Raw genomic sequence first — 25,267 nt, forward strand, 5'->3', positions numbered from 1 at the left:
CATACTCATCGACATGCAAGTCGTGATTCCTATTACAAGAACATGATCAATCTCATACATCACATATATCATTCATCACATCCTTTTGGCCATATCACATCACACGACATATGCTGCAAAAACAAGTTAGACGTCCTCTAATTGTTGTTGCAAGTTTTTACGTGGCAGCTATAGGTTTCTAGCAAGAACGTTTCTTACCTACACCAAAACCACAACGTGATATGTCAATTTCTATTTACCCTTCATAAGGACCCTTTTCATCGAATCCGATCCGACTAAAGTGGGAGAGACAGACACCCGCTAGCCACCTTATGCAACTAGTGCATGTCAGTCGGTGGAACCAGTCTCACGTAAGCGTACGTGTAAGGTCGGTCCGGGCCGCTTCATCCCACGATGCCGCCGAATCAAGATAAGACTACTAACGGCAAGTAAATTCACAAAATCGACGCCCACAACAACTTGTGTTCTACTCGTGCATAGAAACTACGCATAGACCTAGCTCATGATGCCACTGTTGGGGATCATAGCAGAAATTTAAGATTTTCTATGCATCACCAAAATCAATCTATGAACTCATCTAGCAACGAGAGGGAGAGGAGTGCATCTACATACCCTTGTAGATCGCGAGCGGAAGCGTTCAAGCGAACGGGGTTGATGGAGTCGTACTCGTCGTGATCGAAATCACTGATGATCCTAGCGCCGAAAGGACGGCACCTCCGTGTTGAACACACGTTCGGAGCGGAGACGTCTCCTGCGCCTTGATCCAGCAAGGAGGAGGGAGAGGTTGAGGAAGAGAGCTCCAACAGCAGCACGACGGCGTGGTGGTGGTGGAGCGGCAGTACTCCGGCAGGGCTTCGCCAAGCTCTTAACGGAGGAGGAGAGGTGTTGGGGAGGGGAGGGGCTGCGCCTTTGATGTGGTGTGCAGCCCTCCCCTTGCCCCTCTATTTATAGGGGAAGGGGGAAGGGGGCCGGCCCCCTCTAGATGAGATCTAGAGGGGGAGGCGGCGGCTAAGGGGAGGGGCTTGCCCCCCAAGCAAGGGGGGGCGCCCACTCTAGGGTTTCCCCCCAACCCTAGGCGCATGGGCCCAAGGGGGGATGCGCCCAGCCCTCCAAGGGCTCGTTCCCTTTCCTCTACGGCCCATGAGGCCCTCCGAGAGAGGTGGCCCCTCCCGGTGGACCCCGGAACCCCTTCGGTGGCCCCGGTATAATACCGATATGCCCCCAAACTTTTCCGGTGACTGTATGAAAACTTCCCACATGTAAATCTTCACCTCCGGACCATTCCGGAACTCCTTGTGATGTCCAGGATCTCATCCGGGACTCCTAACAACATTCGGTAATCACATATAAGTCTTCCTAATAACCCTAGCGTCATCGAACCTTAAGTGTGTAGACCCTACGGGTTCGGGAACCATGCAGACATGACCGAGACAACTCTCTGGCCAATAACCAACAGCGGGATCTGGGTACCCATGTTGGCTCCCACATGTTCCACGATGATCTCATCGGATGAACCACGATGTCGAGGATTCAAGCAATCCCGTATACAATTCCCTTTGTCAATCGGTACGTTACTTGCCTGAGATTCGATCGTCGGTATCCCAATACCTCGTTCAATCTCGTTACCGGCAAGTCACTTTACTTGTTCCGTAACACATCATCCCGTGACCAACCCTTAGTCACATTGAGCTCATTACGATGATGTCTTACCGAGTGGGCCCAGAGATAGCTCTCCGTCATACGGAGTGACAAATCCCAGTCTCAATTCGTGCCAACCCAACAGACACTTTCGGAGATACCCGTAGTGCACCTTTATAGTCACCCAGTTACGTTGTGATGTTTGGCACACCCAAAGTATTCCTACAGTATCCGGGAGTTGCACAATCTCATGGTCTAAGGAAAAGATACTTGACATTAGAAAAGCTTTAGCGGACGAACTACACGATCTTGCGCTATGCTTAGGATTGGGTCTTGTCCATCACATCATTCTCCTAATGATGTGATCCTATTATCAATGACATCGAATGTCCATGATCAGGAAATCGTAACCATCTATTGATCAACGAGCTAGTCAAATAGAGGCTCACTAGGGACGTGTTGTGGTCTATGTATTCACACATGTATTACGATTTCCGGATAACACAATTATAGCATGAACAATAGACAATTATCATGAACAAGGAAATATAATAATAATCATTTTATTATTGCCTCTAGGGCATATTTCCAACAAATATACCCTAGAGGCAATAATGAAGTTGTTATTTTATATTTCCTTATTCATGATAAAGGTTTATTATTCGTGCTAGAATTGTATTGATCGGAAACCTTGATACATGTGTGAATACAGAAACAAACCCCGTGTCCCTAGTGAGCCTCTACTAGACTAGCTCGTTTATCAAAGATGGTTAAGGTTTCCTAACCATTGACATGGATTGTCATTTGATAACGGGATCACATCATTAGGAGAATGATGTGATGGACAAGACCCATCCTTTGGCTTAGCATAATGATCGTTCAGTTTTATTGCTATTGCTTTCTTCATGTCAAATACATATTCCTTCGACTATGAGATTATGCAACTCTTGGATATTGGAGGAATATCTTGTGTGCTATCAAACGTCACAATCTAACTGGGTGATTATAAAGATGCTTTACAGGTATCTCCGAAGGTGTTTGTTGAGTTGGCATAGATCGAGATTAGGATTTGTCACTCCGAGTATTGGAGAGGTATCTCTGGGCCCCCTTGGCAATACACATCATAAGCTTGCAAGCAAACGACTAAGGAGTTAGTCACAAGGTGATGTATTATGGAGCAAGTAAAGAGACTTGCCGGTAACGAGATTGAACTAGGTATGAAGATACCGACGATCGAATCTCGGGCAAGTAAGATACCGATGAACAAAGGGAATTGCGTATGTTTTCATAACGATTTGACCGATAAAGATCTTTGTAGAATATGTAGGAGCCAATATGGGCATCCAGGTTCCGCCATTGGTTATTAACCGGAGAGGTGTCTCGGTCATGTCTACATAGTTCTCAAACCCGTAGGGTCTGCACGCTGAATGTTCGATGACGATATAGTATTATATGAGTTATGTAATTTGGGAACCGAATGTTGTTCGGAGTCCCGGATGAGATCACGGACATGACGAGGAGTCTCAAAATGGTCGAGAGGTAAAGATTGATATATAGGACGATGGTATTCGGACACCAGAAGTGCTTCGGGGGGTACCGGGTACTTATCGAGTCACCGGAAGGGGTTCCGGGCACCCCCGGCAAAGGATATGGGCCTTATGGGCCTAGAGGGGAAACACACCAGCCACAAGGGGTTGATGCGCCCCTATATAGGCCTTCCTAAGGAGGAGAAGGAAATGGGAGAAGGTAAAGGAAATTGTGGATTAGGATTCCCACTTCCTTCCCTCTCCCCCCTCTTTCCTTCCCCCTTGGTTATATATGGCAGGGGAGGGGCGCGGCTTGGATGGGACTCCAAGTTGGATTCCTCCTAGTTGGGTGCCTCCCATGGCTGCTCCTCCCTCCCACCCACCTATATATATATACATACATACATACATACATATATATATGTGTGTGTGGGGGGGGGAGGGGGGCGCCTAGCACACACCAGACAATTGCCTAGCTGTGTGCGGCGCCGCCTCCACCGTTTACACCCCCGGTCATACTTTCTTAGTGCTTAGGGGAAGCCCTGCGGAGATCACTTCACCATCACTGTAACCACGCCATCGTGCTAACAGAAATAATCTACTACCTCGACATCTTGCTGGATCAAGAAGGCGAGGGATGTCACCGAGTTGAACATGTGCAGAACGCGGAGGTGCCGTGCGTTCGGTACATGATCGGTTGAAGCGCAAAGAAGTTCGACTACATCAACCGCGTTTTGAAATGCTTCCGCTTATGGTCTATGAGGGTACGTAGACACACTGTCCCTCTCGTTTCTATGCATCTCCATGGATAGATCATTGTGTGTGCCTAGAATTTTTTTGTTTCCTATGCAACGATTCCCAACAATGGCATCATGAGCCAGGTCTATGCGTAGATGATATATAGGAGTAGGACACAAAGAGTTGTGGGTGGTGATAGTCATACTGCTTACCACCAACGTCTTATTTTGATTCGGTAGTATTGTGGGATGAAGCGGCCCAGAACAACCTTCCATGTCCACACACATGAGACCTGTTCCACCGACTGACATGCAACTAGTTTTGCATAAAGGTTGCTGGTCGGTGTCTGTTTCTCCTACTTTAGTTGAATCGAATTTGACTAATGCCGGTCCTTGAAGAAGGTTAAAACAGCAAACTTGATGAATCACCGTTGTGGTTTTTGCCGTAGGTAAGAACGGTTCTTGCTAGAACTAAGTAGAGGACGTCTATCTTGTTTTTGCAGGGTATGTTGTGATGTGATATGGTCAAGACATGATGATGTGGTATAGATTATTGTATGATATGATCATGTTTTGTAAATTATCGGAAACCGGCAGGAGCCTTATGGTTGTCTTGTTATTGTATGAAATGCAAACGCCGTGTAATTGCTTTACTTTATCACTGTGTGTTAACGATAGTTGTAGAAGTAATAGTTGGCGAGACGACCACGATGCAATGATGGAGATAAAGGTGTCGAGCCGGTGACGATGGAGATCATGACGATGCTTTGGAGATGGGGATCAAATGCACAAGATGATGACGGCCATATCATGTCACATATTTTGATTGCATGTGATGTTTATCTTTTATGCATCTTATTTTGCTTAGTACGGAGGTAGCATTATAAGATGATCCATTCACTAAATTTCAAGGTAAAAGTATTCTCCCTTAGTATGCACCGTTGCTACATTTCGTCGTGTTGAGACACCACGTGATGATCGGGTGTGATAGACTCTACGTTCACATACAACGGGTGCAAGACAGTTTTGCAGATGCAGAATACTTGGGTTAAACTTGACGAGCCTAGCATGTGCAGACATGGCCTTGGAACACTGGAGACCAAAAGGTCGAACGTGAATCATATAGTAGATATGATCAACATAGAGATGTTCACCATTGATGACTACCCCATCTCACGTGATGATCGGACATGGATTAGCTGATTTGGATCAGGTATCACTTAGATGACTCGAGGGATGTCTATTTAAGTGGGAGTTATTAAGTAATTTGATTAATTGAACATAATCTATCATGAACTTAGTCTTATAATTTTGCATATCTATGTTGTAGATCAGTGGCCCATGCTACCGTTCCCCTGAATTTTAATGTGTTCCTAGAGAAAGCTAAGTTCAAAGATGATGGTAGCAACAACACGGACAGGGTCCGTAACTTGAGGATTATCCTCATTACTGGATAGAAGAATTATCTCCTTAATGCACCTCTAGGTGAAAGGCCTACTGTAGGAGCAGAAGCTGATGTTTTGAACGTCTGGCAAGCACGATCTGATGACTACTCGATAGTTCAGTGTGCCATTCTTTACGGCTTAGAACCGGGACTTCAAAGACATTTTGAACGTCATGGAGTATATGAGATGTTCCAAGAGTTGAAGTTAATATTTCAAGCAAATGCCCGGGTTGAGAGATATGAAGTCTCCAACAAGTTCTATAGCTGCAAGATGGAGGAGAACAGTTAGGTCAGTGAACACATACTCAAAATGTCTAGGTATTATAATCACTTGACTCAGCTGGGAGTTGATTTTCCAGTTGATTGTGTCATTGAGAGTGTTCTTCAATCACTGCCACCAAGCTACAAAGGCTTCATGATGAACTATAATATGCAAGGGCTGAACAAAACAATTCCCGAGCTCTTCGCAATGCTTAAAGCCACAGAGGTAGAAATCAAGAAGGTGCATCAAGTTTTGATGGTTAACAAGACCACTAGTTTCATGAAAAAGGGCAAGGTAAAGAAAGGGAACTTCAAGAAGAATGGCAAGCAAGTTGCCACTCCCGGGAAGAAGCCAAAAGCTGGACCCCAGCCTGAAACTGAGTGCTTCTGCTGCAAAGGGACTGGCCACTGGAAGTGGAACTGCCCCAAGTATTTGGCGGATAAGAAGGATGGCAAAGTGAACAAAGGTATATTTGATATACATGTTATTGATGTGTACCTTACTAATGCTCGTAGTAGCGCCTGGGTATTTGATACTGGTTTGGTTGCTCATATTTGTAACTCAAAACAGGAGCTATGGATTAAATGAAGATTGGCTAAGGACGATGTGATGATGCGCGTCGGGAATGGTTCCAAGGTCGATGTGATCGCCCTCGACACGCTACCTCTACATCTACCTTCGAGGTTAGTTTTAGACCTGAATAATTGTTATTTGGTGCTAGCGTTGAGCATGAACATTATATCTAGATCTTGTTTAGTGCGAGACGGTTATTCATTTAAATCAGTAAATAATGGTTGTTCTATTTATATGAGTAATTTAAATACATTATAACTGAGCACTTTTCCAGCTCTCTTACGCTATCAGCGATTTTGACCTTTGGATCTCGCTGTTCGGACATCTCTGGCCGTTCGATCAACTCAACTTTGCAAACTGGGCCATTCGTCCTTGAGGGCAGCTACCCAGGGAGAAAAATCTAAAGTCTGTGGTTAACTGGGCCTCCACCCCTTACGCATTGCAGGCTTCCAGCCCATTCTTGCAGCGCCTCATCCCCTTCCCCGACACCGCCGCCGCCGCTGAAGGGACCTTAGGTAGCGGTGCCCTTCCCTCCTCTTGCTTGCTCTGCACCTAGCTAGGCGATTGTGCAACCCTCTCCTCCTTTGTCCCTCCTTTTTTTACCTCCGACTCCTTGTGCTACCTCCCCATGGCGCCTCCATGTCCCGTTGTTCCATGAAGGTCGAAGGTGTGACAAAGATAAGAGGATGAGCACGGGAGGATGGGAAGACAAGTCAAGCTGGAGCAAGGCGGGGACTTCCCAGCCGCCAATGTATTCCTCCCTGTCATGCAGGCATTCCCGCCCTTACGACCTCAGCAAGCACCATCAAGGGTGGATGGGTGCTCATCTGCAGGTCATGACAGCTGGTGATGTCCTCTCCTCCAATGGAAGTTGATGTCAAATCCCCTCCTCGAAGGTGACAATCTACTAATGCAGATTTGCTTCTCCGGGTATTTCACTTAACCCCTACAAATATTTCATGGAATCCATGAGTTCTCTTCTGTACTGATAGAGCCAGTTGCAGGTAAAAACATTGTACGATGAGGCAAATGAGATATTAGGGAGTAAGCTAATGTTCAGGTATGGTAGATCGTTCTCATAATTTTGCAATGGCGTATGTTAATAGGTAATAGGGTGTTACGAAATATAATGGTATGCTCTATTCGGTTGTAGACTTGTAGTAACATCATGCCAGTATACTCTTATGTGTGTTCTGCATTGTTCACTTTGCTTAAAATTTTGTAATGGAATCATTTTGTTTTGTTAATAGTGTGGAATGAACCAACTAGAAAAGGTTAGGAATAATGTCTTCATGATCATTTTTCGGTGATGCGTACATGAAATACCTTCTCCAAGTTTTAATTTATGAAGCAGACTAGGACCTTTGCTCCAAGCACCTGTGGAAGATACTAGCCGAGCTGCGAACTGGTGAGCCGTGGGCAAAAGAAAATACTGTCAATGCAGTCGCAGGTTGTGGGTGGATAGGCAAGCCGGTTGAGCCGATGTGGGCGATGTGTTCACACGGGCATCCGCCATCCGGTCGAGGAGCGATCCCAAGTGGTAAAGCTGCTTCGGGCCTCCCGGGATGCACGCCGATGCAGGTCTAGGCGAAGCGGCGTTCACTGTTAGGTGAAGCAGATCAACGAGAGAAAGTCATTGGGTTTTGAATAAAGCAATCAACAGTGAGTTCCTCGAGGCATTCATGGCAGATGATATGCCAGTTGTTGGCAACACTAATGGAGATATGCATTTCAATTTTCCAACTTGTTGATGCTTCATTACATGCGTCTATATGCATGTTGTCTTTCCTGGTGCTCTCCTGGTCCATCACCCATCTTATTCTAGAGCAAACCATCAAACGGTATGGTTTTCGGCTAATGTTTCCCTCTATCAACATTTTTACCCTTCCTTGTGACTTTTCTGTCATGCAATTTCTATCATGTGCTCGTTTGGTGATGCTTTGATTGTGTAAACTACTTTAGTTTTGTCATAGCTAGATTTTTAGGCAGATATACATATTTGTCGATTATTGCAATCAGGTGTTTGACAAATGGGTATAATCTATAGCAGAATCAAAATTCCTGGTAGCTATTAATAAAAAGCAAGCATCATATTTATTGCCATGGGATAGAAACATCATACGACAACTTCATCACACAAGCTTACTAGAAGTGTGCTTTGTAAAATAAATTTATTTCATATTCTTCGGCAGGGATCTACTCTCTGTGTTCCTGACCTCGTGTTTTTCTTCTTTAGCTCATTCGTAATTCTCCAAGAAAACACATGCACATAACTATATATTTTATGGATTATTTTGAGCAGTGTCATTTCAATTAATGTTCTGTTAGTCGTTGCATTTAAATATTTTTAAATCTAAGTCATTTCCCAAATTATTTCTCCCTCACAACATTGTTGAGAGCAATGAAGAGGGCGTGACCGAGTTCATGCCAGATGACCATGTCCTGCCAGTATTCATTGGCTAATGCAAGGAATGTGCTCACTATAATATTTGTGACCTCTACAGGATCAATGTCGACCGGGGCATGCTGATAGGTGATGGGCCATCACACTTCACCATCATCTAGAAACTAATATTCGTCTTTGTCCGGACCTCTACCTTCAGTGATTGTTCCGATGCTGTTATTTCCCCATGAAATACCATATTCAGATTCAGAATGCCTCGCGAAAATGGCAAAGGGTTTGAGGGTGGCAATTTTTTAGCCTTTGAGTTGTAAGCCTTGCTTTAAGTGAAACATGATATTTTATCTACCATAATATACTATTGGAGGTTGATGAGAATTATTCCCTATAAACGTCAGGTGTTGTTGTATGTTCTTTCACATGATCAAGCTATGGACGGGGCCAGGATGGATAGGGTATCAAGTATTATCAGTGAGGACTTGAACCCTACAAAATAAGAACAAGTCACAGTCTATTGCTATCTTCAGAAACAAAATATATATACATTTTCATAATTGTTTATGGACACATACTTAACTTTTGCGAAAAAGCCAGCTAAGAAATTTAATTTTTTTTGAAAAGAAAGGGGTTGCCCCCCGCCCCAACTTTATTAAAGCCAAGGCAACCACGACAGAAGCAGACTGTTTAACAGCTCTTGGCGACAACCAAAAGTAGCTGCCACAGAAGAACATCAAGGTCTTAAAGCTACAGCCCTATTAAATCTCTCACGGAGAGTTTTTCATTAAAAGGTAGATAGTCTATTTTGTTCATTTTCAGCTAATCCAGGCGATTCTAAGCAGTTCCCATCTTCGCCGATCCAAAAGCCTTAAGTACCGGAGAAGTAGAGCACCCTGGACCTCTGAACTTAAGATTTTCCACTGCCTGATTGTTGCCCCCACCTGATCCAACACACATCGCATATATATCTCACCAGCTTCGCCCCTGAAAGACAAAACCATTGCGCAAACGCCATAAGCACCACAAGGTAGCAGATGTGGCAGTATTAATAGCTTCACATTGTTTTTTCTTCTTCCAGAAGGAAGATAGAGATTCAAAAGATACAGGAGGGGTTATGTTAAAAGCTTCAGCAATCACAACCCAAATCTCAGTCGCAACAATGCAATCAAACAATAGGTGTTGAATGGATTCTGGTTCAGCACAAAACACACAAGTTTTATCTTCAAAATGTCTTCTCTTGGCAAGTTATCCCTAGTCAAGCTTTTGTTATTATACATGAGCCGCATGAAAACATGGATATTCGGGGGACTTTAATCTTCCATATGAAAACTATAATATTAGAGGAAACCCCACAAAAGTTAATCAACTTGTAAAAGGATTTAACAGAGTATTGACCATTCGACTCCAAGCCCCAGACGGGGCTATCTGATTGGGCTGATAAAGTAGTTTGTTTAACCAGGTCAACTAACATGTTCCATTTGTGTATCATGGACTCATCCACACATCTCCTGAAGGTGAGACGCAGTTGTACCCCATCCCAAACTTGGGACAAGGTGGCATCCTACTATTGACATATAGCATACAAATCCCAAATGGTAGTTTTAAGGGAACATTCCCCAACCCAAATATCATGCCAAAAAGCAATATGTTCACCATTCCCAGGGTTCCATCTCCAAAAGTTTTTTGCAGCAGCAAACGCCCAGGAGATGCTTTTCCAAAATGGATATCCCAAGGCAGGTTTAGCATAGAAAATATTTGGTTTGTTAGTAGCATATTTGAAGCATAATTTTTTTCCAATCTCCCTCCCTCCCATCATAGAATATTTTTCCCCATGCTGCCAGGAGATCCATATTAAACTCCCTGAGATTAGGGACACCCAGACCACCAAACTCTTTCCTACGGGCTACAAGGCCCTAGTTAGCTAGATGATATTTATGAACATCACCCACATTACCCAAAAAAGTGAGACATTTGGGAGGTAATCATGTCAATAACCCATTTGGGAAATTTCATCATGGCCATGAGATAAGAGGGAATGCTAGCAATACAGGTGGTTAGTAAGATTAGCTTGCCCCTATACGACAAGAGCTTGCCCAACCAGCCAACGATATTCCAAATAATCCTGTCAATGATAGGTTGCAAGTCTTCCCTTCTAAGTTTTTTAAAGTGTAGGGGCACACCAAGGTATTTGAAGGGAAATTCACCAAATTGACAACAACAAATCTGGGCAAATTCTCTGGACATTGCGTCAGAAACATGAATGGTATGTAAATCACTCTTATGAAAATTGATTTTTAAGCCAGAAAGCTTTTCAAAACAGGTCAGAATCCATTTCAAATTCTTGGCATATTCCACAGAATCTTGGATAAACAAAATGGTATCATCGGCGTATTGCAAACTAACCACCCCACCAGGGACGGCATGTGGGAGGAGCCCACCAATTAACCCATTGTTGACAGCTTTCACCAACATCTTAGAAAAGACATCAGCCACTAAGTTAAATAAAAGAGGGGAGTGGGGGTCACCTTGTTTCAGCCATTTTTCCCCACAAAATGTGGCCCACTAGTGTCATTTAATTCTAACCTGGAAAGTCCCATGTTTCAAGGTGCTGATCACCCATGCAACCCATTTAACCCCAAAGCCTCTAGAAAGAAGCATTTCCTCCAGAAAATCCCAACTTACTCTATCATAGGCTTTCTCATAATCAAGTTTAAGAATCAAACCATTACAATTAGTTCTGTGAACCTCATGAATAACTTCATGGGCCATCACCACACTCTCTAAGATAAAACCTCCCTTTAATAAAAGTAGTCTGGTTGTGTTAAATGATTTTATCACAGATAGGGAGACCCTAGTATTCATGGCCTTGGAGAAATTTTTTACAGCACAGTTACTAAGACTAATAGGTCTGAAGTTTTTCATCTCTCTAGCCTGGGGAATTTTAGGTATAAGGGTGATGATGGCATAATTAAGCTTATAGATGTCCAAATCCCCATTTTCAAAATCCCTGACCATCCACATAAAGTCATTTTTAATTAGATCCCCAAAGTTTTGATAAAAAAGGAAAGACAGCCCATCAGGACCAGGGGTCCCACTTGCATATGAGCCCATAATTTCTTCTTTGATATCTTCCTCAGAAAAGGATCTCTCTAGGTCTCTCCGCTCATCCTCACTAATCATTTTTGTATCAGACCAAAAACCAGTTCCCAAGTGTAAATCTGGTTTAGGTTCATACGCAAATAATTTTTTGTAAAATTCAGTAGCTACTCCCAGCATGTTTTCAGTGGAAGTCAAAGGTCCAGAAGGGCCCACTAATTCAGACAGATCGTTTTTCCTATGCCTGTGATTAGCTAGGGCTTGGAAATAGGCATTGTTACGGTCCCCTTCAACAATTTTTTGTCTCTAGCTTTCTGCCACAAGGCCGTTTCCTCTTTTTTCGAAATCTCTTCCAATTCTGTTTTCACAGCTTTCATTCTATCATGATCAGCAGAAGACAACTATTGAGATTCAGATAGAACGTCAAGCGGGTCAAACTCCATAAGGGGGGCTTTTTTCCTTTTTCTTAAAGCAGACTCAATATTAATGGCCCAGCCTTTTGTCTTCTTCCTAAGCAGTCTGGTTTTAGATAACCAGTTATCTACAGAAGAGATAAAGGAAGAAGCAGCCGACCAAGTCTCACGCACCATCTGGTGGAAGCCAGGTTGTGACAGCCACCATTTCTCAAAAGGGAACATCTTAGGACTCAATGATTTCCTCCCTGCAGTGTCTAGCACTAAGGGAGTATGGTCACTCCCCACTCTAGGGAGAGCAGTTAGGGATGACATCGGGAAGTGAGAATCCCAGTCCACAGAGGCAAAAACTCTGTCTAACACAGCAAAAATAGGGTTATCTTGATTATTGGACCAAGTATAGCCCCTATTAGAGATAGAAATCTCCTGCAGTCCCCATCTATTAATCCAATCATTAAAAAGGAAGGTGGTATGATGGTTAACTAATCCACTACTCTTCTCACTCTCATTCCTAACCAGGTTGAAGTCAGCACAAATTAAGATAGGATAGGATGCAGAGTCTAAGATATCATGAAGTTCAGCCACAAAATCCATTTTAAACTCTGGGTATGCAGAGCCATAAACTATCACCAAGTGCCAAACAAAACCATCCTCCTTGTTTTTAATAGTGGCTTTAATAGAAAACTCATGATTAACAAAACCAATGGTTTCAAATAAACTTTTTCTAAGACCCAAAAGGATCCCACCAGCAGTATTAACAGCAGGTAAATAATGCCAGTCAAAATTATTAGCCCTATCAATAGCTTTGAGGAAAACCTCAGAAATAATATCTCTCTTAGTCTCTTGAAACCCAATAAAATCAAGATTATATCGAGCAATAGTATCACAAAGGCACTGACCTTTCCCAGATTGACCAAGACCTCTAATATTCAAAATAAGCCCTATCATTTAAGAAACTTTGAAAGGGTGAGACAGACCACAAAGTCTAACTTTTGTTAAGCCATTTGGGGTTCTCCTCAAGGCATCACAGTGCCCACTGGCTTGAGAGAGCAACAATCCAAAGGAGTCCCAAACAAATCATCATGGTTTAATTCAACATTATCTGGAAGAACAATTTTAGGGTTACTATTGGCAAAAGCCAAACATCTCTCTTTTTCCCCAGCAATCAAATCATCAATAGTTTCATGTTTATTAGCATCATCACCCCCAATGCATAAGTCAATTTTACTCATCTGGTCAAGCAAAGTGTTATGATTAGTGTTAGTGAAGGATTTACCTTTGAAGGTTTTAGGAATTTCCAGATTCTGCTTCCTCTTGTAAGCCACAGCTTTCTCCATGATATTCACATTGCCATGTCCCCTAGTAGCAGATTTCTAAACCAGAACTGGCCCCCATTTGTTTTTCCCAGTGTTCAGCCCCTAATCCCGAGCATGATCAAGGGTTTCTAGCAGTGATCTCTTCAAAGAGATATTTTGTATGGCCTGGACAGCTTCAGGGGGAAGAGTCTCTAGTTCATCACCCTTGGAATCCTCTTCATCAGACTCACAAAATTCTACAGATCTAAGAATACTCTCACAATACTCCATACTTTCAAGTTTACCACTAGAATTGGATGTCCCCTCAGCATTCCCCACAAGGGGTTTTGTTGGGGTGGAGCTTAGAAATCCAGAAGGATACACATCTTCAGATTTAATTCCTTTCTCATCTACAAGTTGCTCTTCCTTATCAGCAATAGCACACTCCAAGATAAAGTTTTCATGATCAGAATCAAAGCAAAACATGCCAGACTGGGTCCCTTCTGTTTGTTCTTATCCTGATTAGCTAAACTAGCCTTATCAAGCTCATCAATTGCCTCCTCACTATCTAGCAAGTCATCAGATAGGCCACCTTCTGAGCATTCCCACCTTCATCCTCCTGTCCCTCAGTTGCACCTTCTCCTTCTATATCTTCATCATCCTCAATATCAATAACAGAATCAACACCACCCACTTGCTCAAAACCTTCAACAGTAAAGCCGACTAAAAACAACTTCTTCATCTCAATGAGTCCCTCAAATGGAATTTTTGTAGGATCCTTGCAGGCAATTTTGATTCTAACATTCTCAAAGAAAGTCCTAAACATACCATTCCAGTCCACATCAGTAGGATCCCTGCAGGCAATTTTGTAGAATCTGAGAGAACACTTTCCATGTGCACCACTTAGGAGTGATTCCTTCAATTAACACTCAAGCCTCAACAAGTACCCCAAAAGGTTCACATGCCCCCTTTCCACTCAGTTAGTGTAACAGACACATCCTGGGGCAGGGAAAAACCAGGCAGTTCAATGAGATCCTCAACTTTTTTCCAAGGAGGAAATCTCACCAGGAATGTCTTGCTGGATAGGCCCCTGATCTGCCAAGGCCACTATCTAGTCTTGCAGAAAGTAGCAGTTAAAAGACTCAACAACATATCTTTGTCCACATCACCTTTAAGGATATTAACTACAACACAATTTTGGAAGTTCAGCCAGTTGGATTCATTAGCAACAAGAACATCCACATGGTAAAAACCAAGTCCATTTGCTCCACTGCCAAAAAAGGCAGCAGTTGGTTGAACCCTAGTCCAGGCAGCACAATTATTCATGTTGTGATTCTGTTGACAGATAAAACATGTTTTTGGCTTGATACAATTTCCAACATAATGCCCTGGACCTCAACAGTTGAAGCAGATCATGTCCTTGTACCTAGGATCTAAAACTTGCTCCATCTCCACCTCCACTTATTGAGAAGATTGTACCTGGGACGAGGCAGCCATAGAGGCTATGGACCTAGTAGGCTTTGGCGCCGGCACCAGATCCTTAGAGGTCGGGGCAGATGGCTGCCTCCTCCCTCCCTGCGAGCTGGCTCTCTGAGTGGCAACCTTCAAAGGGTCGCCTATGCCAGATCCCGCACCAGCATTCCTATAGTCAGACATCGCCAATCCTCGCTTCACAACGGCTGTGAAAGAGAGGGATCCGGGGCCCAAACCCTCCCTCCAAACCTTGATGGTCCTTGGGATTGGATCAAAGATGCGGGAGAGGACATGATGGCAATCAACGGCCGTGAACGAACGAGAGGCGATCAAATCCTTCCGGATCCAACAAGTGAATCCAGAGGAAGGAGGAGTAGTTCGAGGCGTGGTGGTGGTGGGGGTAGGCGGCGGCGGGGAGGGGAAGAAATGAGCCAGAGTTGGCCAAAGTGCTCTTCTATAGTTTTTGGGTCACCCTGTCTATGCGAACGTGTAACCTGAGAATGTGTTTTCCTACCATGGTCACAATTTTTGAAACTGGGACCCGTCACAACCAGACTGGGCAAGGAGGGTGGCTTTTGACTTATCGTCATCTTGTTGTTCAACAGGCTATCGCCAGAATTCAAATTAATCTCAGACTTAGAAGCCGTAGAAACGGCAACAACATCAGTAGATTGAATCAACACATCAGGGGAAACCCTAGATTCACCCAAATCAACTAACTGAATTACCGAACTATCATACAAAATTTTGGATTCAATCCTTCGCGAACGCTGAGCTAATAAGCGAGAATGAAATGGGTGGAGGATAGGCTGAACGAATGCACACCTCCCTCACCCGGACAGGGAGGGGGATCGATGGCGCGACGCTGGCGTAGGATGGGCACAGGCGTCGGGACCTTCACTAACAGCGGAGGGGTAGCTGCACCCCTGGTGGAAGGAACTCCAGCGGAATGCTGGCAATCCCCTCCACCGATGGCAGAGCCGATATGGGTTCGCCGTCTTGAAGAACGCCCGCTTCACCGCCTGCGCTGGATCTGACGATTCGGCCTCCTGAATCGCCCAGAACAGGAGCTCCACATCCATGTAGCCATCGTCGCCAATGAATCGCGTGTGCTCGGCAAAGTTTGCATTGCGAAGGATGTCGAGGTGGATGTCTTCCCACTCCTCCTGGGTGGGGAAGCGCTCCAGTACCACCCGACGCATCTCCCGACAAGCCTCCAGTGAGTTGGGGTCGATCTCGGGCAGCGGAGCCGCCCCTGGAAGTGGGAGCGCCCGTGGCTCCGCAACTCGAGTCGTCAGTGCAATTCGACGGATCCGCAGCCCACGGCGACGCGCCCCCGCCATGAGAGTTGGTAGGTGGTGGCTGGGGGTGGGGAGAGCTGGAATTGATGCGGGGTAGGTGGAGAGGACGCGGATTGGGGATTTTGTCTCACTCTATTCTCGTCGCCCAAGGAAGGGGAAGGGGAGGGTGGGAGCGGCACGCCATCTCCAGCCGGTAAGATAGATCCCAGCTAAGAAATTTTGCTGCATCGACTTTGTAAACCCAAAGGATCACACCAAGCCAGTGCATGAGGTATGTTATGCCTGAGCATACATTTATCTCTTAATTTGTTCACGGGATGCCATATTGTATCAAATGCTTGAAATTGAGTTATGCTCCTGGTGCTTGTTTAGATGACAAACATTGGAGTCAATAGAACCGTGGATTGCACTTGCCACGTCGACGCCATGATATTTGCCTTTGAATGCTTTCATGATGTATGTTCTCAATACACTTGCAGTTTGAGCATTCTGAGCATTGAGGTGTTTTCTGCTTTGATCTCAGTCATGAAGTCTGAGTGCAGGGGTGGGGCGTGGTTAGGCTGGTGGGTGTCCCACACAAGGAGGTGGCATTCAATACCCACCTGATGAACTTCCTCAATGCCAAGACCTTGAAAGGTGCATTCTTTGGGAACTACAAGCCACACACCAACCTCCCAGACGTTGTCAAGATTTACACGAGGAAGGAGCTGGAGTTGGAGCTGGAGAAGTTCATCATGCACGACGGACCTTTCCAACAGATCAAATTGTGTTCATCATTCTAAAGAGGAGGTACTGCTGCTTCACGAGGTTGGATGATTAGATTGAGCTTCTTCGATCATGTCCCTTGCTACTTTTAGATTTGGTGCTTGAGAAACATAAGAAAAATTCTTATAAGATCTTCCCTCAGGTTTGTAATAGTTGTGAGACACCATGTGTTGAGCTCTTTTTTGTCACAAAGAACGAACACTGTTTTGTGTTGTCGTACAGTTTGGTCTTTATTTTAAGTGTGTCTACAACACTTGCCAGCAGCCATCAGTCTTTAGTTACTTTGTACCTGAAAGTTTTGCACAGTAATGGTCTATGGTTTATCTATTTTTATTTTGCACATCAGATTCTCTATTAGTGTTGATGTTTTCCTTTTTTTAAACTAAATATCGTGTCTCCATTGCACATTGCAAATCAGTTCTGATATTCTGTCATCTTTATGTTTGCAGTTAGCCATTCTTTTACTCACCAGTCGTAAAAATAGTAGATATTTCAAGTCCAAATTCTATGGGCAAAGTGGTGATCGTAAAAAAACATCATCTAGCGAGCCAAGTGGAGTGTCCACTTTAGACCTAAAGCCCAAGAGGATCTTGACATGCATGATCTTGAGAGAAAAATACTAGCCTCCTGCAAATGGCATTTGGTCTATTATAATGAACATCTTATGCTACAAATGCGCAAAAAATCACAATAATATGTATACTACAACTACTATAACTTTTAGATAAAATAAAATTTTACATAATTACATATAGTTAACTTTTAAATAAAATACCTACACAACATTGCACCAATACCTAACATTCTGTATTAAAAAGATGGGCGCGGCAATGCGCACCAACAATGATCTAGTATCTTTTATGATCATGCACCCTTGAAGAGTGGTCTATTTTTGTTGAATATCGATCGTAGTGATACACATATTCATAATATTGATGCCAAAAGATGCAAAGTTGATAATGATAGTGCAACATATTTGTGGCACTGCTGTTTAGGTCATATTGGTGTAAAGCGCATGAAGGAACTCCATATAGAGGGACTTTTGGAATCACTTGATTATGAATCATTTGATACGTGTGAACCATGCATCATGGGAAAGATGACTAAAACTCCGTTCTCCGGAACAATGGAGCGAACTAATGACTTATCGGAACATACATACTGATGTATGCGGTCCGATGAATGCTGAGGCACGCGGTGGGTGTTGGGGATATAACTACTGAGTATAAACCGCCCAGGAGGGGCCGGGTTATACCTGTAATGAGTTATTCATATTGAAGCCCATGAAGACAAGGAATATGGCGCTTTAATATAAGAGATCTAAAAGCCCAGGGCCCAAAGGCGGATTAGGGCCCATAGACATAAACCGCCATAAGGTGTGTAACTTGTGTTGTAAGATAGGAAAGAGTAGAAGCCAAGCCAGACACGTTTATGAGCCGGTCGGGATTTTGTAAACTGCCGGGCGTCAACCTATGTATATAAAGGGACGACCCTGTGGCGGTTCAAGGACAAGAAACAATAACTCGAGAGCCAGGCAAAGCGTATTCACTCCCATGTCATCGAAACCCTAGCAATCCCATCATAACTGGAGTAGGCTTTACCTTCACCGCAAGGGGCCAAACCAGGATAATTCCTTGCGCCCTTTGTCCGCTTTAACCCCTTTAAGCTAACTATGTTGTGATGGCTCCACAACTAAGTCCTCACACTAGGACATCTGCCGTGACAATCCCACGACAGCGGGTATCGTTATTTTCTAACCTTCACAAATGATTTGAGCAGATATGAGTATATCTACTTAATGAAACACAAGTCTGAAACATTTGAAAAGTTCAAAGTATTTCAGAGTGAAGTGGAGAATCATCGTAACAAGAAAATAAAGTTTCTATGATCTAATTGCGGAGGTGAATATTTGAGTTACGAGTTTGGCCTTCATTTAAAACAATGTGGAATTGTTTCACAACTCACGCCACCGGGAACACCACAGTGTAATGGTGTGTCCGAACGTCGTAACCATGCTTTATTAGATATGCTGCATTCTATGATGTCTCTTACTGATTTACCACTATCGTTTTGGGGTTATGCATTAGAGATAGCCGCATTCACGTTAAATAGGGCACCGTCTAAGTCCGTTGAGACGACACTGTATGAAATGTGGTTTGGCAAGAAACCTAAGCTGTCGTTTCTTAAAGTTTGGGGTTGCGACACTTATGTCAAAAGGCTTCAGCCTGATAAGCTCAAACACAAATCGAAGAAGTGCGTCTTCATAGGATACCCTAAGGAAACAATTGGGTACACCTCCTACAACAGATCCGAAGGCAAGATCTTTGTTGCCAAGAATGGAACCTTTCTAGAGAAGGAGTTTCTCTTGAAAGAAGTGAGTGGGAGGAAAGTAGACCTTGATGAGGTAATCGTACCTTCTCTCAAATTGGAATGTAGCACATCAGACAAATTAGTTTCCATGATGCCTACACCAACTAGAGAGGAAGCAAATGATAATGATCATGAAACTTCATATCAAGTTGCTCCTGAACCTTGTAGGTCAACCAGAGAATGATCCGCACCAGAGTGGTACGGTAATCATGTTCTGGAAGTCATGTTATTAGACCAAGGTGAACCTACGAACTATGAAGAAGCTATGATGAGCCCATATTCCGATACATGGCTTGAGGCCATGAAATCTGAGATTGGATCCATGTATGAGAATAAAGTGTGGACTTTGGTGGACTTGCCCAATGATCGGTAAGCCATAGAGAATAAATGGATCTTCACGAAGAAGAGTGACGCTGATGGTAATGTTACTGTCTACAAAGCTCGACTTGTCGCAAAAGGTTTTCGACAAGTTCAAGGGGTTGACTACGATGAGACTTTCTCACCCATAGCGATGCTTAAGTACATCCTAATCATTTTAGCAATTGCTACATTTTATGATTATGAAATCTAGCAAATGAGCGTCAAAACTGCATTCCTTGATGGATTTCTTAAATAAGAGTTGTATATGATGCATCCAGAAGGTTTTGTCGATCCTAAATGTGCTAACAGAGTGTGCAAGCGCCAGCGATCCATCTATGGACTGGTGCAAGCATCTCGGAGTTGGAATATATGCTTTGATGAGGTGATCAATGCATATGGTTTTATACAGACTATCGGTGAAGCCTGTATTTACAAGAAAGTGAGTGGGAGCTTTGTAGCATTTATAATATTATATGTAGATGATATATTATTGATGGGAAATGATATAGAATTTATGGATAGCATACAAGGATACTTGAATAAGAGTTTTTCAATGAAAGACCTCGGTGAAGCTGCTTATATATTGGGCATCAAGATCTATAGGGATAGATCGAGATGCTTAATAGGACTTTCACAAAGCACATACCTTGGCAAATTTTTGAAGAAGTTCAAAATGGATCAGTCAAAGAAAGGTTTATTGCCTGTGTTACAAGGTGTGAAGTTGAGTGAGACTCAAAGCCCGACCACTGTAGAAGATAGAGAGAAAGTGGAAGTCATTCCCTATGTCTCAGCCATAGGTTCTATCATGTATGCTATGCTGTGTACCAGACCTGATGCGTGACTGTCAGGCTTGTGGGTCCCCTTTAAGGCAGTTGGTGCCCTTATTTTACCGCAAGAAAGATAATATCGGGAAGAAAATCGTGTTAGAATTTTAGCCTAATCGGAGGTTAAGGATCTCCGGGAATTTAAGAAAACGCGAAGGGCCAAAAAATGGGAACGCGAAATAGAAGAGAAAAGAGAGAGAGAGAGAGAGAGAGAGAGAGAGCCTAACTTGGAGGGGCTCCCGCCCCTCCGCCGCCATGGAAGCCATGGACCAGAGGGTAAACTCTCCTCCCATCTAGGGGGGAGGCCAAGGAAGAATAAGGAGGGGTGAAGAAAATATGCCCTAGAGGCAATAGTAAAGTTGTTATTTTATATTTCCTTATTCATGATAAAGGTTTATTATTTTGGGACTTGGGGGCTAATGTATATTTGGTCCGCCCAAGGATACCTCAACTCCGCACTCCAGGCGGCTCGCACACCGCCGAATGCCGGGGACACGGGCGGCGCGAACCGACGCCTTCCACCCTCACACTAGGGAGTGCGCGGGCCGCTGCAAGATCCGCAAGCTATGCAGCAGCGACGGCACCACACACCTGACGGGAACAGGTGAACATGCGAGCCGCGCTCGTGGTGGCATGGGAGCTGCTGCGGTGCCGGCTGATGGAGAGCGGCCGTGACGCATTGATGGAACGTGTCGCCGAGTTGTTGGATGCTGCAGCCAGGGGTACGCCGCCTTTCTTCTCCCTACTTACATCTCAAGTTGTGGCCAGGTCACACGACGGGCCTCGTCGCGCCCGCGTGCTCCCAGGTGCACCAGGAGGGCTCGCCAGCGCCAGCACGACCAGCGGTGCCGGACATCCGACCGCGCCCTTGCCCCCCGGGGTGGTGTAGGTGCGGGCGTTGCTCCTCACGGTCCCAATCGAGCGCCACTGTCGGTGTCAAAACCGGCGGTTCTCGGGTAGGGGGTCCCGAACTGTGCGTCTAGGCGGATGGTAACAGGAGACAAGGGACACGATGTTTTTACCCAGGTTCGGGCCCTCTCGATGGAGGTAAAACCCTACTCCTGCTTGATTAATATTGATGATATGGGTAGTACAAGAGTAGATCTACCACGAGATCAAGAAGGCTAAACCCTAGAAGCTAGCCTATGGTATGATTGTTGTTCCTCCTATGGACTAAAACCCTCCGGTTTATATAGACACCGGAGAGGGCTAGGGTTACACAGAGTCGGTTACAATGGTAGGAGATCTACATATCCGTATCGCCAAGCTTGCCTTCCACGCCAAGGAAAGTCCCTTCCGGACACGGGACGAAGTCTTCAATCTTGTATCTTCATAGTCCAGGAGTCCGGCCGAAGGTATAGTCCGGCTATCCGGACACCCCCTAATCCAGGACTCCCTCAGTAGCCCCTGAACCAGGCTTCAATGACGACGAGTCCGGCGCATAGATTGTCTTCGGCATTGCAAGGCGGGTTCCTCCTACAAGTACTTCATAGAATATTTTGAACACAAAGGTAGTGTCCGGCTTTGCAAAATAAGTTTCCACATATTGCCATAGAGAGAATAATATTTACACAAATCTAATCTTCTGACGTATTCCGTAGCGTGACATCACACCACGACCAAGTCTTTATTCGAATCGTTTTACCGTCCCACCTCAGCGCGTTTAGCAAGGTGGTTTCCTTGGCACGTCTTGTCAAAGCAGAGATCGTGTCCCCTTATTCTGGGATTCTCATCAATACGGGCGTGGGTAACCCAATCGTACCCGTTGGTATGTTTTCTCGATTAAAGGCGAGTCCCAAACGGTCATGGGGAGGGCCCTTGGTACTCAACCTCTTATAAAGAGACCAAGGCCTTACTCCTTTCTTTCAATCTCAAACGAGTTCGCCCTTCACCTCGAGTTCCAACACCCAAGGCTCCAGATTTCAGGCGCTTCGGACCTCCGACAATGTCCGGTTCCGACCTTCGAGGCCGATGGATGCCCTCCTCCATCATGGAGGAGGACGTGCTGAAGTTGAGAGAGGCCAGGTTCTTGACCGGCGAAATCTGGCATAGGCTGCCTGCTCAAGGGCAGGTCATTCCCACTCCCAAGCCTAGTGAGAGTGTGGAGTTCATGTCTCACTTCCTTCAGGGGCTAGGCTTCCCGACGGATCCCTTCGTGAGGGGGCTCATGTTTTATTATGGGCTGGAATTTCACGACTTAGCTCCGAAGTCCATCCTCCATATTTCCTCATTCATCGTCGTGTGTGAAGCCTTCCTCCGTATTACTCCTCACTTCAGACTATGGCTCAAGACCTTCAAAGTAGAGCCGAAGATGATCAAGGGACGGCACGCGGAGTGCGGAGGTGTCTTTATAAGCAAGAATGCTGGTGCTCCATGGCCCGAGGGCTCTTTTCAAGAGGAGTCCAGCTTATGGCAACAAGAGTGGTTTTAAATCACCGTTCCCAGGGGCACCAAGTGGGTGGCTCCACCTGCCTTTCGCTCGGGTCCCCCACCACAGCTAGTGTCATGGGTCAAAAAAGGACTGGACTGGGGGCCATCCAAGGACGTGCCCTTGTTGTAGGGCCGCATTCGAGATCTTCTAGAAAGAGATATCAGTCTGGTCGTGGTGACACAGGTTATGCTGATTCGCCAAGCTCTGCCCTGCAAACGTCGCCCCCTCCACCTGTGGGAGTTCAATCCGGAGGGACCACGAGCTCTCCAGCATTTCATGGGCGCAACGCCCGTGGATATGTACAAATTGTTCTTCGTATCACAAGCAATGTGTCCGGACTTGACCGAGGACGCAGGCCTGAGCTGCAATCGCCCGGATACTCAAGTAAGTAGCCTTGTGCCCGGACTCGCTATCCGTATATTTATCATAAAATTGCCCCTAAAATAGTTGTCCTTTAAACAGGAGTGGATAGCAAAAGCAAAGCTAATTAGGTGTCTGGCCCCCCTCCCCGAGACCACGCTGGATCCCGTGCTAGTCAGGATGTTGGAGGTTGTGCCTTCGGAGGAAAGCGAGGGAGGGGACAAGGAAGCTACAACCTCCTCGAAGAAGGTTGTACATAAGGGAGGAATCGAAAATTCCTCTCCTCGGGGGAAGAAGAGGACCGCCTCTAACGACCCGGAGACCATGGCCTCAAAGCGGGGGAAGAAATCTTCATCGGAGGATCCTGCGCCGGGGGATACTTTGACCGAATTATGCCCTCAAGGGGATCAGCCCTCCACCGAGCCGTAAGTAGAGAGGAGTTTTTATTTTTAAGAAATGAGAGAAATCCTTGCGTTATATCTGAGAAGAGTAATCGAAAATTTACCTTGTAGCTCGGACCTTAGCCCTTCTCAGCAGAGCTCGTCTTCGGGGGATCTTCTTCCAGAGATGATGGAGAGCAAAACGCCTCCCCCTGCCGTACCGCCTTGCGAGGCGGGCGACCCTGAGGTATCGTCGCGGAGGGTTTCTCCGAATCCGGCAGGGCCGGAAGGTAGTCATATGGCCCCCAAGGCCCTCCGCATCCGGCCTTCGAAAAGGGCCATCGGACGAGTCCGGCACCGTCTGGTGCATGGTCGGAGGAGCTGAAGGATCTTCTAGGGCGAGCACCTATCTCAGAGGAGCACCGTGCATTGATGGGTACGGTGATTGAGAGGATTTCATCCGCAAAGAGCGGATTGCATGAGGCCGTCAGGAGTTTACTGATAGGTTTTGAGGTACGTGAAATAATGTACCCTTTTTGGACAGTTGCGCATAAATAAGCTGCGCCCTGTGTAGATGGTAGCCCCTGAGACTCTGTGCGTCTTCAAAAGTGACGGCGCGCAGAGGATCATAATCCCAGGTCTAATATGCCTCCTTCATACGTAGGTGGCGAAGTGTCCGGTGGCAAGCCGGACTGATGAATTTGCTGAGCTAAAGCGGCAACTTGACGTGGAAGATGCCAACATCGCGCTTATCAACAAGCGGCTTGATGAGGCACAAGGTATGTAATTCCTCCGGAGGCACCTTGTAAGAGGAGCTTTATGCCAGTATCTTACAATGTGTGCGCTTGATGCAGATGGTGCTGCTGCCATGGAGAATCTTCGGGCAAAACTTGCCCGAGCCAAGGAGCAAGCCAGGAAAAGTGATGCGGCTGCCGGAAAGGCAATTGAAGAGCTGAAAGCCGAATAGGCTACTCACTGCCGAAGCAAGAAGGAAATGGCCGTGAAGCTGAAGAAAGCTGCTGACCGTTGCAAGCTTCTTGAAAAAGAAGATCGGGCGGAACAGACAGACCTAGAGAAGGCCGTTGCCGATGCCAAGGATGCTCACTTTGCGATGAGAGCTATGAAGGAGGAGCTGCGTCAGGCCGGAGAGATCGCGGCTGGAAAGCCCTTTATGCTGCGGAGGAAGTTCTGTGATCCTAAACATGCTCCATTAAACCGGATGTGGAGTACGGCGGACACCTATCTGGATTTGGCAGCGAGTGCCGCAGATGCGGCCGAACACTTCCGAGATCAAGAAGATCGCGAAGTGGAAAAGCTCTTTTGGTCGCAGTTCCACAATCTGGAGCATCCGCTGTCATTAGCCGATCGTTTGGCCGAATGGGCCGAGCTAAATAGGTTGTCCGGACTCGCCATGAAGTATGTCATGAGTCATCTGTGGCCAGAGAGGCTAGAGCCGAAAAGTTATTTTAACTTGGTGCAGCAGTTCCTTGGTGCGGCACCGTGTCAAGACATATTGGGCGGAAATGGAGGCCACCGTTGTTGCATCCCTAGACTCGGATGGAAGCCGAGTACCTGTCGAGCGCTATTTTCAGGAAGTTCTGCAAGGCGCTCGTTTAATAGA

At 45.5% G+C, this 25,267-nt stretch overlaps 1 protein-coding gene across 1 annotated transcript; it reads left to right on the forward strand.

The window, feature by feature from the left end:
• The first annotated feature begins 9,015 nt into the window (after nucleotides 1-9,015).
• LOC125516807 (alcohol dehydrogenase 3-like) lies at nucleotides 9,016-16,938 on the forward strand. The gene is made up of 4 exons (XM_048682115.1): nucleotides 9,016-9,182; nucleotides 16,373-16,427; nucleotides 16,529-16,612; nucleotides 16,699-16,938. Exons 1-4 carry the CDS (start codon nucleotides 9,142-9,144, stop codon nucleotides 16,936-16,938), a joined length of 420 nt encoding a protein of 139 aa, XP_048538072.1. The 5' UTR covers nucleotides 9,016-9,141.
• Nucleotides 16,939-25,267: the final 8,329 nt, after the last annotated feature.

This window comes from Triticum urartu, chromosome 6 (genome assembly GCF_003073215.2).
Source record: "Triticum urartu cultivar G1812 chromosome 6, Tu2.1, whole genome shotgun sequence".
NCBI lineage: Eukaryota > Viridiplantae > Streptophyta > Magnoliopsida > Poales > Poaceae > Triticum > Triticum urartu.

What these genes read in the sequence shown, in the direction of transcription:
- LOC125516807 (XM_048682115.1), top strand. Translation starts at nt 9,142, where the DNA reads ATGGACACATACTTAACTTTTGCGAAAAAGCCAGCTAAGAA. An exon ending in GCGAAAAAGCCAGCTAAGAA is followed by an intron (nt 9,183 to 16,372) that starts ATTTAATTTTTT and finishes CCCAGCTAAGAA; the next exon opens with ATTTTGCTGCATCGACTTTG. An exon ending in ACACCAAGCCAGTGCATGAG is followed by an intron (nt 16,428 to 16,528) that starts GTATGTTATGCC and finishes GTGCTTGTTTAG; the next exon opens with ATGACAAACATTGGAGTCAA.